Source organism: Trichoderma atroviride, chromosome 3, assembly GCF_020647795.1.
Source record: "Trichoderma atroviride chromosome 3, complete sequence".
Lineage (NCBI taxonomy): Eukaryota > Fungi > Ascomycota > Sordariomycetes > Hypocreales > Hypocreaceae > Trichoderma > Trichoderma atroviride.
The window spans coordinates 5,139,564-5,154,891 of NC_089402.1; the positions used below are offsets into that span (position 1 = coordinate 5,139,564).

Sequence of the window (15,328 nt, forward strand, 5' to 3'; positions counted from 1 at the left end):
CAAACAAAAGAATATTACTGATCGTAGCTATGCTTTCAAATTTTTTGGAGACTCACCGGTCGTCTTCGTTGTAAGTGCCAAAAGTGCTGGGTGGTGTTGATTCCGATTGGTGAGCCCAAGGGATATAGAGGAGCTAGACGACCTGAGCCAGCTCTCCCACCCCTTGAAGAGCCAGTAAAAGCTGCCAGTATGCAGTCATACCTATCTTGATTGGAAGCTTCTGAACTTGTAACCGTGCGTGATCTCGCACGATCTCATCATAATCTCCATTGGCGCTGTTGAAGCCTCCTCATTCGCAGAGTTATATGGCGCCTGTCCCGGACTAATGTTGGCTCTGGCTTCACATAGTTGGCGATTCCAAATATTTGTGGAGATATTTATAAAGCCAGAAGTGAATGATGTGTGAGTTGGAGATATTATACCTGTAAACTACGCCCTTTTAAATCTTTAATCACGGATGTGACGATGGTGGTGGGAGCTGCCTATAAACACGAGGTTGCCCTGAGAGCTATACCTTTAGAGCATCAACGACTCTAAAGAAATTCAAAATTATCAGACATTTATACAATATACCCTCCACTCAAAGCACCGCCTAGTTCGAATCGAGATGGCGGTAGCGAAGGGAATCGTGACTGTTGTCGGCGCAACTGGCGCTCAGGGGGCTCTGTTGTCGACCACTTACTCAAAAGCAAGGCTCAAGAGTGCAACGTCCGTGCAGTCACTCAATCTCCCGATAGCGCAGCGGCAAAGGCACTCGCCGCACGCGGCATTGACGTCGTTGAAGCAGATTTGACCGACACCGCAGCTCTTCGAGCGGCATTTGCGGGTTCATATGCCATTTTCGCAGTCACCAACTTTTGGAGGCTATTTACGGACGCACAGAAGGAATTCTCCGCAGATTAGGACGTTAGTGTGGCGGTTGATAAGGCGGTAGCTTTCGAAACTGACATGGGCATTAACATGGCGAACGCGGCACTGGCCACCGATACGCTGCAACACTATTTCTGGTCAACCCTCACGGATGCCTATACAGTCACTAGTGGCAAGAGCCAGCCATTGCGTGCATTGGAAACACTCGCTCTAATTTCGGCGCCTTTGTGGAAGCGGCACTGGCCCAGCCGGAAAAGACTCGTGGTGGTCAGACCGTATTTGCCTTTGTGGAGAGGTCAACACTAGGGGGCTGCTAAAGGTTTGGGCAGAGGCACATAATGTCAAGGCTACATATGTCCAGATACTTCGGGATACCTTTTTCGCTACATGGTCGGCGATTGCCCAAGAGTTTACGCTCGGCATGGAGTTTTGGCAACTAGTTAGAGAAAAGGAGTGGACTGGCGAAGATAGTTTCTTGACCTATACCGATCTTGGAATAGATATTACAGCATTGAAGAGTGTTGTGGACTCATTTGCTGAGCTTAAGCTTTAAGCACAAGAGGGATATTAATGGGAGGATGGTTTTCAAGTCACTCAGCCACCTTGTTCTTTGCATTAGCTAGAGAGTGAAAAGGAAGCGTTGATCTTTAATTAGAAGTAGCAGAAGTAGCAGAAGTAGCAGAAGTAGCAGAAGTAGCAGAAGTAGCAGAAGTAGCAGAAGTAGCAGAGGTAGCAGAAATAGCCCAATACTTCAAGTCTCAACTAATCAATCACTTAATTGACCAACCGGTAGACACATGGATTCTCAAATGCCGTCCTATATCCACATGTCTTTGTAGGGCGTCGGCTTTGCTGTTGGGCCAGGGGAAAACCCAGAAACTCGGCTATCGGATCTCGAGGCACATATAGCTAATGCTTAATCTAAGATCCATAGTAATTCTTAATCCAACCACAATGTTTGTCTCTATAGCTGTTTGAAAAGAAGAACAAAAGTTAAAATTCAGAATAGAGGTAGAACGAAGTAGAGCAAAGTAACAAAGAACAGACTCCCCAATCCTTTGCAACAGTAAGCACTCAAAGACTCACCTGCCTTTGCCCGGCTTAGCCCATGTTTTCAGCTGTTGCACTTATCTCTGCTTTTAGGCGAAGATGCTCGTATCACCATATGCAAAGCACAGACTGTTTTCGTCCAGGTGCATTAGATTCACCGTCGCTTACCGGGATTTGCAACTCAGAGTGGTTTAGTCTCCGCCAGCCGTATCTTGTGGCAGTCTCGTTTTAGTTATTAGTAATAACTATATATACACAACGTCGCTTTCGCATAGTCCGAACCGCGGCTAATTCTGGAGGCAAAATTGGCTCTGGAACCTTCGCGTTAAAGCTGACCGAGTTGTTGCCAGGTTTGATGATGAGTTGCTTTCGACTAATCAGCAAGCCTTTTGCCTATCCGAGAAGCTGCTCTCATTCCCTCGCTGCTCAACAACTAGCGATAGGTGCAAAATATGAGGCCGTAGGAAGAGGCGGCCTCGGCTCATGGATTATACGAGAACTAGTGTGGCTAGCGCCAGGTCCCGTCTATAGCACGATTTGTAAGATTGGACAACGTTCGCTGGCCACTGCCTATCCTAGCGGAAGTGTCGCCAACACCCTCTGTAAGCGTCTGATGGCTCGACAGCGACTCATGCCATGATATTTGGAATAGGGCCTTTAGCTGTTCTGGGAAACTCTACGGCGTTGCGCGCCTATTAATACCTTAATATCATGGCTGAGAAATAGCCAAGTGGACCCGGCCGGAAATTCGAGCTCCAGCAACAAACGCCGCTTTCGACTCTAGCCATTCCATGATACTGTAGTCTGTAGCCGCGATATGGCATCGGCCCAGGCTTCAGGAGAGCCACGACGCCGTGGACGTCGGCCAGGCCCAACCTCACAGGCAAAGCCAGAGCCCAGTGACGAGAGCTTGGAGGTTTGTCCTTTTCTGATGATGGTTTTGATTACGCAAAGACCTCCTGCTGATGCTTCAGCCGGGATAGAAACGGCGGCAGCGGAACCGCAAGGCACAGCGGCTATTCCGTCTACGGCGGCAAGCTGCTCATGCAAACTATGAGAAGAACATGGTCCATATAGAGGGGGCCCTTGAGCAGATGGCCGGGACGTTTCTTGATTTCACAAACGGCATCCTCCAGTCGCCGCTGATAAGACAGGATCCTGCCCTCGTCTCCAAGCTGCAGTCTGCAACTAACAGCATATTGCATCTATGCCAAGGAGGTAGCCTGGAGGGCAGCCCCCAGAGCAACCAGGAGATCAACGACGATATCGATACTTTTGAAGGACGGCCTCCGAGCAGCTCTACCAGCGATGACGCCGAGTTTCAACAGACGTATCATGGAAGCAAGGAGCCTTCTCAAACACTGGACGGCATGCTCCTTGATTTTCATTCCCTCAACCAACCGACACCTGTCCTTCAGCCTACTTCTCAACCTCCTCCTCAACCTACTCTCCAACCTGGCAATATTGCATCGACCGCTCGATACAACCCATTTATCAAATCACATTCGTCACCGATTGGGAATATCTTCGGCAATGGCTTTATGAGCCTACCACCCATTAATTTTGCGGACTGCGCTACAACCGACTATATGCTGCACACATATCCATCTGAAGAGTCCTTTAGCATCATGATCACCAGAGCTTCTCTGCAGCACGCGTATGACTCTATCCTCAGCGACACATACGCCACTTCCGCAGCTGTCGACAGAATATTTGGCTTCACTCTCAAGTTTCGATCGCGCGAAGAAATCCTCATGGTACTGCGCTGGTACCTGAGACCTCAGACGTCGGAGATTTCCAGATTGGCCACGGCCGAGTTTGACGACTACTTGGTGGCTCAGTACTATCACGGAATCGCCACAGCTCAGTATTCGGGCATTGATGGAGTCTTTGACGGAGGCTGCTTGGATCCTTCCAACGGCAGAGCTTCTTCTCCTTCAAACCAAAGCCGGATTTTGAATTCCTATCAGATTGAGCAGTGGCTGTTAGCTTGTGGTATGAAATATCTTGATTTTGATACAATCGAGCTGAAAGAAATCAAGCCGGTGGGCAGGCTGCTAAATAATCAACCGCCCGACACTTCAGAGGAACTGATGCAGCCATTTGTAGCATTACAACAAACACAACAGCAGCAACAACATGTGCCTCTCCAAAGTGTTCCCAGGATAGAGATTCAGCCACCGGCGGATATAGATTCAGAAGGCAAGATAGGGAATATTCGTCTATCAAGATCACGATTAATACATGTCTTGAGAGGAATTTCCTTTTGCATTGACAAGGGGCCAGCATATTGCGAAAGAGCCGTTCTGGAGTCGGTTGTCATAGCAATGCATGCCGACAACTAGGTATGATGGAACAGCCAAGGCTTACCTCCGAAAATCTGCGGGAACAACTAACGATAAGCGTGTTTCAATATAGATTTTTGTTTTGTCATACCGCTGTGTTGCCCTTCAAAGCTCACGAATAGCTGTTAGTAGCTTTCGATGACTTTGCTTCGGCTGCCTAGCCGCAGTCTTATGTGGCAAATGCACCCAAAGGGACCGCGAGCATATTGTTCAGTAATCACATAACATGGCTTTCCCAGAACACTTTTTGAGTGGCGCCTCCCTTTGATTTTAAACACCCAGCAGCCAAGACACAGACCGGTCTTTTTCAACAACTATTCGGAGGCGCTTAGTTAACAACACAATCAGCCCTATGGAAGTTTCTTGTCGGTTCCTGGCTTCGGAGAGCATTACCGACAATCTGTCACGTTGTTGTCGTCTTCATAAACGTCTGATTGGTTGTTGATTGTTGGGAGTCGGAGCACTTAGCTAAACACCTCCGACATAATACCTGGGCCGCGTCCCCACCACAAAGATTGCCAGCTAAGCCCTGTATGTTCATCTCAGGATCTTGGCTCAAAGCTTCCAAATCATGAGGATGATTAGTTTATTGGGTTTCAAATCATACATCTCTCCATTGAACAGACATTTGTTTCCTTTTCTTTTTTTTTTCGATAAGGAAAATGACAACATTAAAGACGCGGTGGCGTATATGCCATATAAACGGCATTGAGCTGTCATTCTGGCTAGCATAATTAAAGCGAATCACAAGACGAAGCAAGAAGTGGATGTACGCGAACTCGCTACAAGATGGCTATTGACGAAGAGACGAAAGTCGATACTTCTCGACCACTCGAGCAGTTAACTCCAAACTCGGATGGAAGCACGACCACGATCGATGCCGAACCAACAGTTCCTACAGAGGCGGAGGGAGGTTTGTCCAAGGAACAACAAGGGATACGCAAGCACCTGATTGCACTAAGCATTGTGCTATGCCAGCTTATTGTGGTATGTGGCAGATTTGAACATAAGGAAAGGGTTTCCAGCACCCGATTCTATTCCAGCACTCCAGCTATGGCGAGCTACAGATGCTACAGATGCCAAGGTGCTGGATAATTGGGGTGCTGGATAACTTTTCCCAAAACATACCTAGAGTTGTCATCTAACTCTCTTGAAACTAATAGGCTCTCCCTTTCGGTTCCGGCCTTTTGATCTCATATACCATTCCCCAAAAGCTGGGGTCTGACCCAAGCCTGGGTATTTGGATTGCTGCATCATATCCGTAGGAACTACCTCCTTTACCTGAACTTGATACGGTTATCTGATTCTCGACACACAATAGGCTGACGGAGGCGACTTTTGTCCTAATGGGTGGCCGTGTTGGAGCTGTCCACGGCCACAAGAAAGTTCTCATCATCGGCGGCACCATCTACGTTTTGTTCAATCTCATCTCGGGGTTTATGCGAACCGTCCCGACCATAATCGTCATGCGAGCTCTTAGTGGCGTGGGAGCTGGCATAATCGTTCCGAATGCTATTGCCCTGCTTACGACATCGTTCCCGCCGGGCATAGGCCGCTTGATCTGGGTAGGGCTGTTTGGAGCGATGGCTCCTGTCGGTGCTGGCGGTGGTTCCATATTCCCAGGCTTCTTTGGCCAGCTGCTGCCTTGGTGGTGGCTCTTTTTCTTCTTGTGCGTGAGAGCAGCAATCTTCAAGCTCGGAGCGTCAGACGAGCTGGGCTAATGATGGATGATAATACAGTGCCATTGCCGGAACCGTTGTCTTCACGGCTGCTGCGATTCTTGTCCCCTCTGAAGAAGTTACAATGGATCCGAATGGCAAGGTTGACTATATCGGGTCGTACTTTGGCGTTGGCGGCCTGATTCTGTTCAACTGCGCCTGGACGTGAGTCTATACCTTTTCTCAACTTTGGACTTTTAATAGTACTTGCTAACGTTGGTATAGAGAGGCTGCCATCAAGGGATGGAAGGTCGATTATGTTTACATCATCTTCATCCTGTCTGTGCTTCACATGGCCCTATTTTTACTATGGGAAGCAAGATTTGCAAAGGAACCAATATTGCCGCTTTCAGTCTGGTCTGCGCCATCGTTTAAGCCCATGCTACTCTCCGCCTTCTTCACATTTATGAGCACGGGCATTCTCTTCTACTATATAACTCGATGGCACGTGGACATCCGCCACTACTCCAACCTGCTCAACGCTGCATCCTTTGCGACTTTTACGGTCATGGCAACGCTCGCCTGTGGAATAAGTGCTATTTGCGTGCGATATATGCCTGCACAGCTTGTGATGGCGATAGGGACGGTTTCGGCTCTGGTTGCGGGTATTTTGCTGGCGACAATGCCCGTCCATCAGAATTACTGGCCGCAGGAGTTTCCAGCGCTGTTCATATTGGGATTCAGCCCCGACTTTATCTTTACGGCCGCGCAGATAATCACCAGCAACAGTGTCAAGCGCAATCTGCAGGGCGTGGCTGGATCTCTCGTCGGTACGATTCAGCTGTACGGCTTGGGCACGGGTCTGGGGTTTGCTGGCACTATTGAGATTTACACGAACAGGCACGGCGCTGATCCGATTGGCGGAATTAGACACGCTCTGTGGTTCTCGGTTGCTCTGGCTGCTGCAGCGACGTTGATGTGTGTCTTGATTCGGATTCCCAAGGATGAGCGCGAGGGCTGGGATGAAGATGAAGTGGAGGGCCATGCCTGATCTATTTCGAAGTAAGTTTGTGCCCCTTTCACTGGGGATGAAAGAGGGCAGTGACAATGATTAATTACTTTTAGGTGCATGAGCGAGCTTTTGCGTATTCTTGTTCGATGTTGTCGTTTCTTTGAACATTTAGAGACGTTTTCATATACCATTTCTTGTCATCTAAAACATCTATAGACATATATGCATCTAGCGGAGGAATCTCTTGGGGCATTTACTAACAATCATTCGCATTTGTATTTTTTGGTTGATGGATGATATAAACCGGTGTATTTTACGCTCGCTTCATTCTGATATCAATAGCTGTCAATCATCTCGCGGTATTTGTCTTATATGTACCTGGGCGAGCATAGGTACGTAATGAGGATACTCAGATGCAATGAAAGAAAAAGAAAAGAAAAGAAAAAAAAGGTCCAAATAACGCATACCTTGGATGCCCAATATTCAATTCCCAACTCATTGATGTAATTGTGCGCATTGCTAATTGCTTTATGCATTGATAGTGGCTAGTGCCTTGTAGCTACAGCGCCACAGTCGTCATTCGCAGAGCTGATCCCAAGCACCGCCGCATGTGACGTGAAACCGCCGAGACCACAGCATGGCATAACATGGCATAACATGGCATAACATGGAAGCCTTGCTCATTTCTGCTGCATTCTGCTTGCATTTTTTTTTCCGTCACCACGTCTTCCGGAAGCTCCTCTGCTCTTCATCTGCCGCGCCCTTTGTTTTGATTCTCATCAGACAAGACATCTTTAGCTTCAACAAGAAAGAGAGCCCAGGTCTTGCTGTGGCTGCGACCCCTCACGTGCAGATAAGCGGTCTCTGTGCGCCGATAACAACGGCCCTCCGAGTCTGGACACTTCACAAGCTTTGGTTTGTCATACGAGCTAAAAATTAAATTATTGGGGTAGCAGGCGGCAGCTGCATCTGGATCGTCTCCAGCACGACCACAAGCCGAGGATACTTGACGGGCAGACGACGGAGAAGCTTCTGGCACCAGGGAGACGCAAACAACGACCGCAGCGGAGCAGAAATAGGCCATCGACCCGGCGACACAGATGAGTAACCGCTGGTGACGGAGCGATTGCGGGCGACCTGTGCATCTGCCTCTCGGGGACTGTCATCCTCCCAGGCGCGGGGGGACCTCCGAGACGAGACGAGACAAGAGATCGGTCTGCCATCAGCATCCGGGCTTGGAGATTAACAGAAAAAGATAGAGATACCCGCGGCACGGCACGACCCCTGCCGCCCACCGCCGCCCCGATGTGGTGGCCATTCAGCATCTTCTTCAGCAGCATCTTCCTCTTCGCCATCGTCCTGTCCATCCCCGTCGCCTTCGATGTCGGCGGCCGGGACAGCGGGCTGGCCTACAGCCTGAGCCTGTCCATCTTCTACATCTTCTACTCTGCCATCCGCCTGGCCACGCCCGAGACGTCGCGCGTCCGCTGGTCCATCGTGACGCTGCTGCGGCTGGCGCAGTGGTTCGTCATCCCGTCGCTGCTCATCTGGGCCCTGGGCAAGTTTGGCGTCGACGCCGATGCCGGCAGCTCCAGCTGGGTCGAGAGGACGCTCGGCGGCGTCTTCCAGTCCAAGAGCACCAGCTGGACCGAGTGGATGTTTGGCAAAGAGGGCCTGCTCGAGACCATCTTCCTTGGCTCGTGGGACAATGTGCTGAGGTACTCGGGCCCTGTATTCCAGCTGCTCGAGGGCTTCTGCACGCTGCTCGTTATCCAGGCGGCGGGCCAGATTACTCGATGGCTCGTCAACAGAGGGAGGAGCGATACATGGGTGGTGAGTTGTTTCCTCAATGATATCAAAGCCAAGATGGTCGTCATAGCTAACTTTTGCCCCCCCCCCCTTTGCGCAGATCGTCTTGCTTGCATTTTCTGGCTCCATCATTGCCAGCGCCGTCTATTTCCTGTGGCGCGTGGCCCAGTTCCCTCAAATCAGCAACGTTGATGCCACTCTCATTGGCGTCACCATGACTACGGCTGTGTTCCTCTGCGCGTACGGCATTGGCAGTGGCCGCGGCAGTCCCGTCGAATCGTCGCTTCTCTTCGCCTATGTCGTGCTCTGTGTCTATCAGATCTTTACCGACTATCTCCCGTCCGATGGCACCTATTCTACCGAGGACCAAGCTTCATCGCAACCGGAAATCCCCCCACTTCCGCCCATCATCATGGCCTCGTACTCAACCCTACTTCACATACTCAGCACCCTACCTGGCGCTTTGCATTCTTCGCTCGCCCTCTTATACGCCGCTTTCCAGACAATCACGCCATCCGTCATCATATCTCTCGCATATCGCCTGTTCGTCTTCTACTGCGCCACCCGCATCATCCCATCAGTACGGGATCTAGGCGCCCGAGCCATGATGCATGAGCCTGACTTTGACGAATCAGAAACAGCGTCCATGTTTCTGAGCATCCTGAGCTACTTTTCACCAACAATATTGATATCAGTTTACACCAGCCTGCTGCTGCAACACTTTTCAACGAGCGAGGGGCCAGACGGCTGGACACTCAGGGGCGGCGACGTGGGTGGCAGCTCTTGGCGGTGGGTCAATGTAGGATTAACCATGGTGCTGTATGGAATTGAGCTCACCTTGAGCACAGACGATCAAGATCACTGGAAGGTGGATTGAATAACGCAGGATAACAATTGGGTGGGACTAAGATAGGAGGTGGAATAGCAAAGGGGGGAAAGCCAGAAACCACCTTTACCAAAATACTTCAATAAGACGCATTAACTATTTGAGTCGATTGAGTTACTAATTCCATTGTTTTTTAGTATGCTTAGATGGGGTTTCGTAATGGATAATATTTGAAAGCTTTTGGAAAGAACGACATCAGGGTGTTTGCTTATTCGAGTTTTACTATCTGTATGTAAATAGACCTATGAACTAGTTCGTTCGTGCTCGAACATCCGAGACGAACCCAGTCCTTTAGTTATCATAACCCGCCTACGCTTACGGAGTCGCGGGTTGTCGCGTATGATGCATTCTAAATGCTTTATACTATTAGCTTCCGCCTAAATACAAGAAGCTCCATTAGAGAGTACAAATTCTGCCTTTCGTGTGGTTATATACACCGTCCAGTAGATAGGCGAGATCCAATAAATATGCTCGCCTGTATGTCACAGCCAGCTAACTGTAGGCTCCATGAGCCATCCATTGCACCATATGCTCCAAGTATTCCTGTAGTAGCGATGACAGCAGTAGCAGCAATAGTAACAAAAGCCCATGCTGTAACTAAACTGCTAGATAATACGGCTGGGCTGATGGACAACTCTTTCTCATTATTTTGCGAGTATGTCGAATCGCTGACTAAAAACGGGCTAGAGCGGATGCTTTTAGCCGCTTTATAGGTCAACACTGTTGTAGATCGCTCACTGTATGCACAGTCAATGTTACGGGAGTTTACTATTAGACACACTGGCTCCGGCAACACAGCCATCAACATTCCATCTTCACATCTGCTACGGCATAATAGAACAATAAAATGACTACCGAGGAAAAAGACAATAAATACACCACAAAGGGCCTCTCACCCCCTCCAGATGTCTCTGTGACCACGATGCCCATGGCCGGCCTCCTGGTCGACGTCTACGGCCTACAAGAGCTTCCCGCATCAGCAGCGCCGACAACATGCCTGTGGCTCCTTCACCCGCGGACACGCACCAGGGCTGTCATGAATGATATTGCCAGGCGGGCAATCCACTCCTGGAATCAGAAAGGACAAGAGCGAGGGCTTGTGGCCCTGGCCTTTGACATGCCCAACCACGGCACGAGAATGGTGAGCGCAAAGGCCAACCTGGCGTGGGACGAGGGCGAGGGCAATGAGAACCACGCCATCGACATGTTTGGTCTGGTCAAGGGCGGGATGCGGACCATGGGCGGGTTGATGGACCAGGTGGGAAGCTATCTCGGGAGGCAAGTCGATGCCCATGTGTGTCTGGGATGGAGTCTGGGGGGGGCATGCGGTGTGGCAGGCGTGGTTTGGAGAGGAGAGGATCGATGCTGGAGTGGCGATTGTAGGGTGTCCGGATCTCACAAGTGAGTTTTTTTTTTGCCTTGTCGGTATGAGGAAGATGAGGGAGCCATGTTGCTGATTTGATACTGGAAAATACAGACATGATGGCCAGTCGAGCCGAGCTGTCCAAGCTGGACTGTGGCGAGGCTGGCTTCCTGGGGAGCAAATACTTCCCTGCTGACTCCGTCGCCACGGCTCGCAAGTTCGATCCCAAGGGCATCCTATTCGGGACCGACGCCATTCCTGCTCTGCCGCTCTCGTCGGCTGAACAGGATCGTCTTCGCAGCATCTTTGACAGCCGCGTCCGGGGCAAGAAGCTGCTTCTGTGCTCGGGCGGGGCTGATGAACTGGTGCCGTACTCCAAGGGGGAGGCTTTCATCAGGCTGTTGAAGGATGCGGCAGGCGGATGGTATGCTGATGGAGGCGTTGAGGTTGACGATAGAGTGTATGAGGGCGTGGGACACAGATTTGCGGCGGACATGGTGAATGATGCGGTTGCGTTTTTGGTGAGGGCGGTGGCGGAGGGGCCGAGGCAGAGGAGGAAGGATGCTGAGAGTAGAGCGAGGATGTAGATTGAGTTTGATGCAAGATGCTTCTATTTATGTGGCTCTGCTAAAAGTCTAGATATAAGATGGTGTCTAAAGAATAATGAACAATACCGATAGTTCCATCACCATGGCCGTGGAGCATCGTCGACCAACGCCTCCATCTCACCCTCCCCTCTCGTAACCAAGCCCCCTTTACCGAACCCGTCCACCTCGTCTTCAAAAACACCCTGCCATACTGCCCACGGATTTCTATTCGCTCTCTTTCCAGCCAATTTCTCTCCCCGTCCGTGAGGATCAGCCGTCCATTCATCCACCGCCTGTCCCACGCCTTTCATCGCAACTTTGTTCTCGCCATTAATCATACCAGGCGGATCGATGCCCAAGAATCTTGTCCTCTCGATTGGAAATTCAATGGCAGCACAATGGCCATCTATGAAGCGGGGCCTCTTGAAATCGTGAGAGACAATGGTTAAAGATAGGGGCCAGGCTTTGAAGCGCGTGTAGAAGAGGGTGAGGCTGAAGAGCACATTGTGGTACGAGTCTAATGCGCGGTCTTCGATGAGGATTTTTGATGAAACAACTTTGGAAACCGTTTGTGGCTTTGAGCTGGGCTTGTTGATGAAGACGTGGTCGAATAAGTTGTGCGCTGCGGCGAGGTTGCTGTAGCTTTGGGCTTCACTTAGAGCTGTTTCTTTGCGGGTTGGGCCGCTGTAGTTGAAGAGCAGAGAGAATGTTAGCATGACTGTATATAGATAAAAACCATAATTTGTATATGTGATGAGGTATTTATTCTTGGCTTTCCCTTCATCACCTACCCCGAGAATGCAAGCACGCTGTCATCGTAGCTCTCAGCGAGAAGCTTCACCCCCAGTTTAACGTGCTCGATAAAAGTGCCCGTCTCGCCGCGCTGAAAGTCGGCAATGAGCCACTCCTCTTCATCGGCGCCGTTGGAAGGGCCGCCCTTCCAGATGCCGTGGCAGCAGACGACTATGAGGGAGGTGGGCGCTGTCATGGTCTTGGAGGCTGGTGTGTGTTGGAAAATGGCTGTTGAGATCAGATTGCCGTTATAAAGGAGGGGCTAGTGTGTTGGGTAAATAGCTCCATTTATTCAGTAAGAACCAGGATATCAATCACATCTACCAGAAACATCTCGTTTTTACTTGTCTTGTCGTGATTTTGATATATTTGCCACCATCACTAATGCGAACTCCTTGCACCACCAAGTTTGATTCAATGTTGAATTTTCGTGGCTGTTACTACACATCGCCTTGCAACACAGACGACAATAGAGGCTAGGTGTAAGCCGAATAATATACATATATACAAATTCGCATATAGATAAATGCTTAATATTTCCTTCTTTTTTATCCAATTCGCTACTCCTCTATCAAGCTTTGCCAGCTTCAGAGTCTGAGCCGACACGGCCCTTTGTCAGCTTGTCAACAAGGTCAAGCGCCTCTGTCGCCGCCTTTTCCTTCTCATTGTCGTCATGGCGGCTTTTTCTTTTGCCAAATCGCGAGCTTCGCGCATCCAATGTAGGCACTTCTTTGGCTGCTATTTGGTCAGATCGGGAATAGTCAAGCCTGCTCTCAGAAGAAGCAGTGGTATCTTCGTGTTGTTTGTTGGCCGACGTGCTCGCCTCTTCGTCATCGGGAAAGGGGAACCTTTGAATCTTGGGCTTCGCCGGCCGTCCAAACACCTCTTCGTGGCTCATATACTTTTTCTCAGGCAAGGCAGTGTGGCCTCGGAGCTTAAACATGGCGCTGTTGAATGCACCGAGATGTTCCTGGTGGTGTCGCTTGAGCGTCTCCAGGCTGGTTTGTAAATCCGAGGAATCAGCGCTCGCAGGCGCAACGGCTGATTCTTGTGCCAAGTCCTTCTCCATACTCTCAATGGCGCTACGATACCCTTGAGCTTGTTTCCTATGAAACTCCACCTGCTGCTGCAGCGCACGTATTCTCTCGGGAACGATGGAAGACTTGGGCTGACCGCCGTGTCTCACCGCTTTGAAGGCGGTATTTCGTGTAGGCGATAAATACCAGTGCCTCCGTGCTTGTTTAAACTCTCTAGCTTCCTCGGCAGTCAGCGGCCTCTTTTGCGATAACTGGATATAGTGCCAAAGCTGCGCGGCTCCGGGCCGTCTCGTCTTGGTCTTTCTCCTTGGCTCAACGCCGTCCAGGTTGTAAAAATTTCTAATCATGTATAAGCTTCCCGTAACTATGACGGGACCCTCTCCAGCTTTGTCGCAAGCCCATTGCACGCCCGAAGCAATCCGTGAATCGCCATCGTACAGCTGAGATTCATGATTGACAATAGACTTGCCAATCTCACGGCCGAGCTCAACGGGAGCCGGGGGCGGCTCATTAGCACCAGGAAGATATTCAACAAAGGCAAAGTTATCCTGAGGCTGTACCAAGGTAGAGATGACCTTTGCAAAAGGTTTGGATTTGCTAGCCGATAAGCCCATGACCCACGAAATCGGTTCATTGCCCTGGCGAACCTGGTGCTGCACATAAGAGGCCAACGCTTCGGCGCCAAGCAGATTGTGAGCGCCATCCACAAGGATAGGCTTTTCGCGACTTCCACCGGTGAGGCCAGCTACTCGAACTTGCTCTTTTCGCCCAGAGGGAAACGGTTCCATGGCCAGTAGTTTGTTGACGTCGATTTCAAAATTCGGGAATAGATGGCGGAAGGCCAGCGTAGCGCAGAGAAGATTCTGTTTTTCGTAGTCTTCCAGCTTGAACCGCTCAGTATCAAGGGTGGCCAGCAGAGGCTCTCCCTTCCATGATGGGCTGATCTGAGTACCTATACTATTTGCGTGCTGACGAAGAACTTTCATGACTGAGCTGGGATTGGTATGGTCAACAATGCAGGGCACGCCGGGTCGCATGATGCCCGCCTTGACCTTTGCGATTTCTTCAATGGTGTTGCCGAGATACTCCTGGTGGTCCAGATCGATCTTTGTGATGACCGTGACTGATTTCTGCCTCATGATATTGGTGGCATCTGTGGCGCCGCCCATGCCCACTTCAACCACGCCGTAGTTGACATGCATCTTCTCAAAGACCCGAAAGGCGGCTGCAGTTTCCAGCTCAAAGGGCGTCAGGTTGCCCGGGTCCTCGCCGGCGGCAAACCTCCAGCCAGACGCAATTCTCTTGAACTTGTCCTCGATGTGCTTCACCTCCATCTCGTACATGCGGCGATTGACGTACAGGCCGTTGATGGTGACGCCATTGTGCCTCTCAGGCATGGCTGGCGACGTGTACATGCCATGGCTAATGCCGGACAGCCTGAAGAGCCCCGAGATCAGGTTGCAGACCGAGCCCTTGCCGTTGGTGCCGCCGACATGGACGCCCAGCCAGCCCTGCTCCTTTGGCACGACGTGGCCGATGCGCTCCAGGCCGAGGCGGATGTTGCGATTGGCCGATGCCACCTTTTTCTCGGCCGGCATAACGGCTCTGATGCGAGCCAGCGCTCGATTAACCTCTTTGGCAGATGGCATGGGGGAGACATTCCACGAGGCCAGCAGCTGCAGCTTTTCAAAGGAGTCGTTAGGCGGAGAGCGCCATACAGAGCAGCAGGTTGCGCGCCTCGCCGAGGAGACGGATGAGGAGATGGATGAGGCGAGGTGGTGGGTTATGAAGCACGGCGGCCAAATCTCAGAATCTCAAAATCCAACACGAAATCTCACCATCCCCACAGCCCACTGCAATCGATCAGCGCATGGCAAGCACCAGCCACAGCTGATAGTTCGCAGACATCCATGCAAACT

General features: G+C 50.7%; 7 protein-coding genes across 7 annotated transcripts; 5 read left to right on the forward strand and 2 right to left on the reverse strand.

Moving 5' to 3' along the window:
• Positions 1 to 607: 607 nt before the first annotated feature.
• Positions 608 to 903, forward strand: TrAtP1_007022 (uncharacterized protein; the record flags this gene model as incomplete). The annotated part of the gene is made up of 2 exons (XM_066113358.1): positions 608 to 708; positions 738 to 903. The coding sequence occupies 2 exons, from the start codon at positions 608 to 610 to the stop codon at positions 901 to 903; spliced, it is 267 nt and encodes an 88-aa protein (XP_065969444.1).
• A 1,834-nt stretch (positions 904 to 2,737) lies between these two features.
• TrAtP1_007023 (uncharacterized protein) lies at positions 2,738 to 4,265 on the forward strand (the record flags this gene model as incomplete). The annotated part of the gene is made up of 2 exons (XM_014082186.2): positions 2,738 to 2,836; positions 2,904 to 4,265. The coding sequence occupies 2 exons, from the start codon at positions 2,738 to 2,740 to the stop codon at positions 4,263 to 4,265; spliced, it is 1,461 nt and encodes a 486-aa protein (XP_013937661.1).
• A 789-nt stretch (positions 4,266 to 5,054) lies between these two features.
• On the forward strand, positions 5,055 to 6,974 carry TrAtP1_007024 (uncharacterized protein; the record flags this gene model as incomplete). Its single annotated transcript, XM_014082185.2, has 5 exons — positions 5,055 to 5,252; positions 5,429 to 5,526; positions 5,587 to 5,934; positions 6,005 to 6,148; positions 6,209 to 6,974. 5 exons carry the CDS (start codon positions 5,055 to 5,057, stop codon positions 6,972 to 6,974), a joined length of 1,554 nt encoding a protein of 517 aa, XP_013937660.2.
• Positions 6,975 to 8,240: 1,266 nt separating this feature from the next.
• Positions 8,241 to 9,621, forward strand: TrAtP1_007025 (uncharacterized protein; the record flags this gene model as incomplete). The annotated part of the gene is made up of 2 exons (XM_014082184.2): positions 8,241 to 8,768; positions 8,845 to 9,621. 2 exons carry the CDS (start codon positions 8,241 to 8,243, stop codon positions 9,619 to 9,621), a joined length of 1,305 nt encoding a protein of 434 aa, XP_013937659.1.
• A 937-nt stretch (positions 9,622 to 10,558) lies between these two features.
• TrAtP1_007026 (uncharacterized protein) lies at positions 10,559 to 11,580 on the forward strand (the record flags this gene model as incomplete). Its single annotated transcript, XM_066113359.1, has 3 exons — positions 10,559 to 10,888; positions 10,968 to 11,031; positions 11,108 to 11,580. The coding sequence occupies 3 exons, from the start codon at positions 10,559 to 10,561 to the stop codon at positions 11,578 to 11,580; spliced, it is 867 nt and encodes a 288-aa protein (XP_065969445.1).
• A 98-nt stretch (positions 11,581 to 11,678) lies between these two features.
• Positions 11,679 to 12,568, reverse strand: TrAtP1_007027 (uncharacterized protein; the record flags this gene model as incomplete). Its single annotated transcript, XM_014082182.2, has 2 exons — positions 11,679 to 12,264; positions 12,372 to 12,568. The coding sequence occupies 2 exons, from the start codon at positions 12,566 to 12,568 to the stop codon at positions 11,679 to 11,681; spliced, it is 783 nt and encodes a 260-aa protein (XP_013937657.1).
• Positions 12,569 to 12,699: 131 nt separating this feature from the next.
• On the reverse strand, positions 12,700 to 15,215 carry TrAtP1_007028 (uncharacterized protein). The gene has a single exon (XM_066113360.1). The coding sequence runs from the start codon at positions 15,056 to 15,058 to the stop codon at positions 12,944 to 12,946; it is 2,115 nt and encodes a 704-aa protein (XP_065969446.1). The 5' UTR covers positions 15,059 to 15,215; the 3' UTR covers positions 12,700 to 12,943.
• Between the last annotated feature and the right edge of the window lie 113 nt (positions 15,216 to 15,328).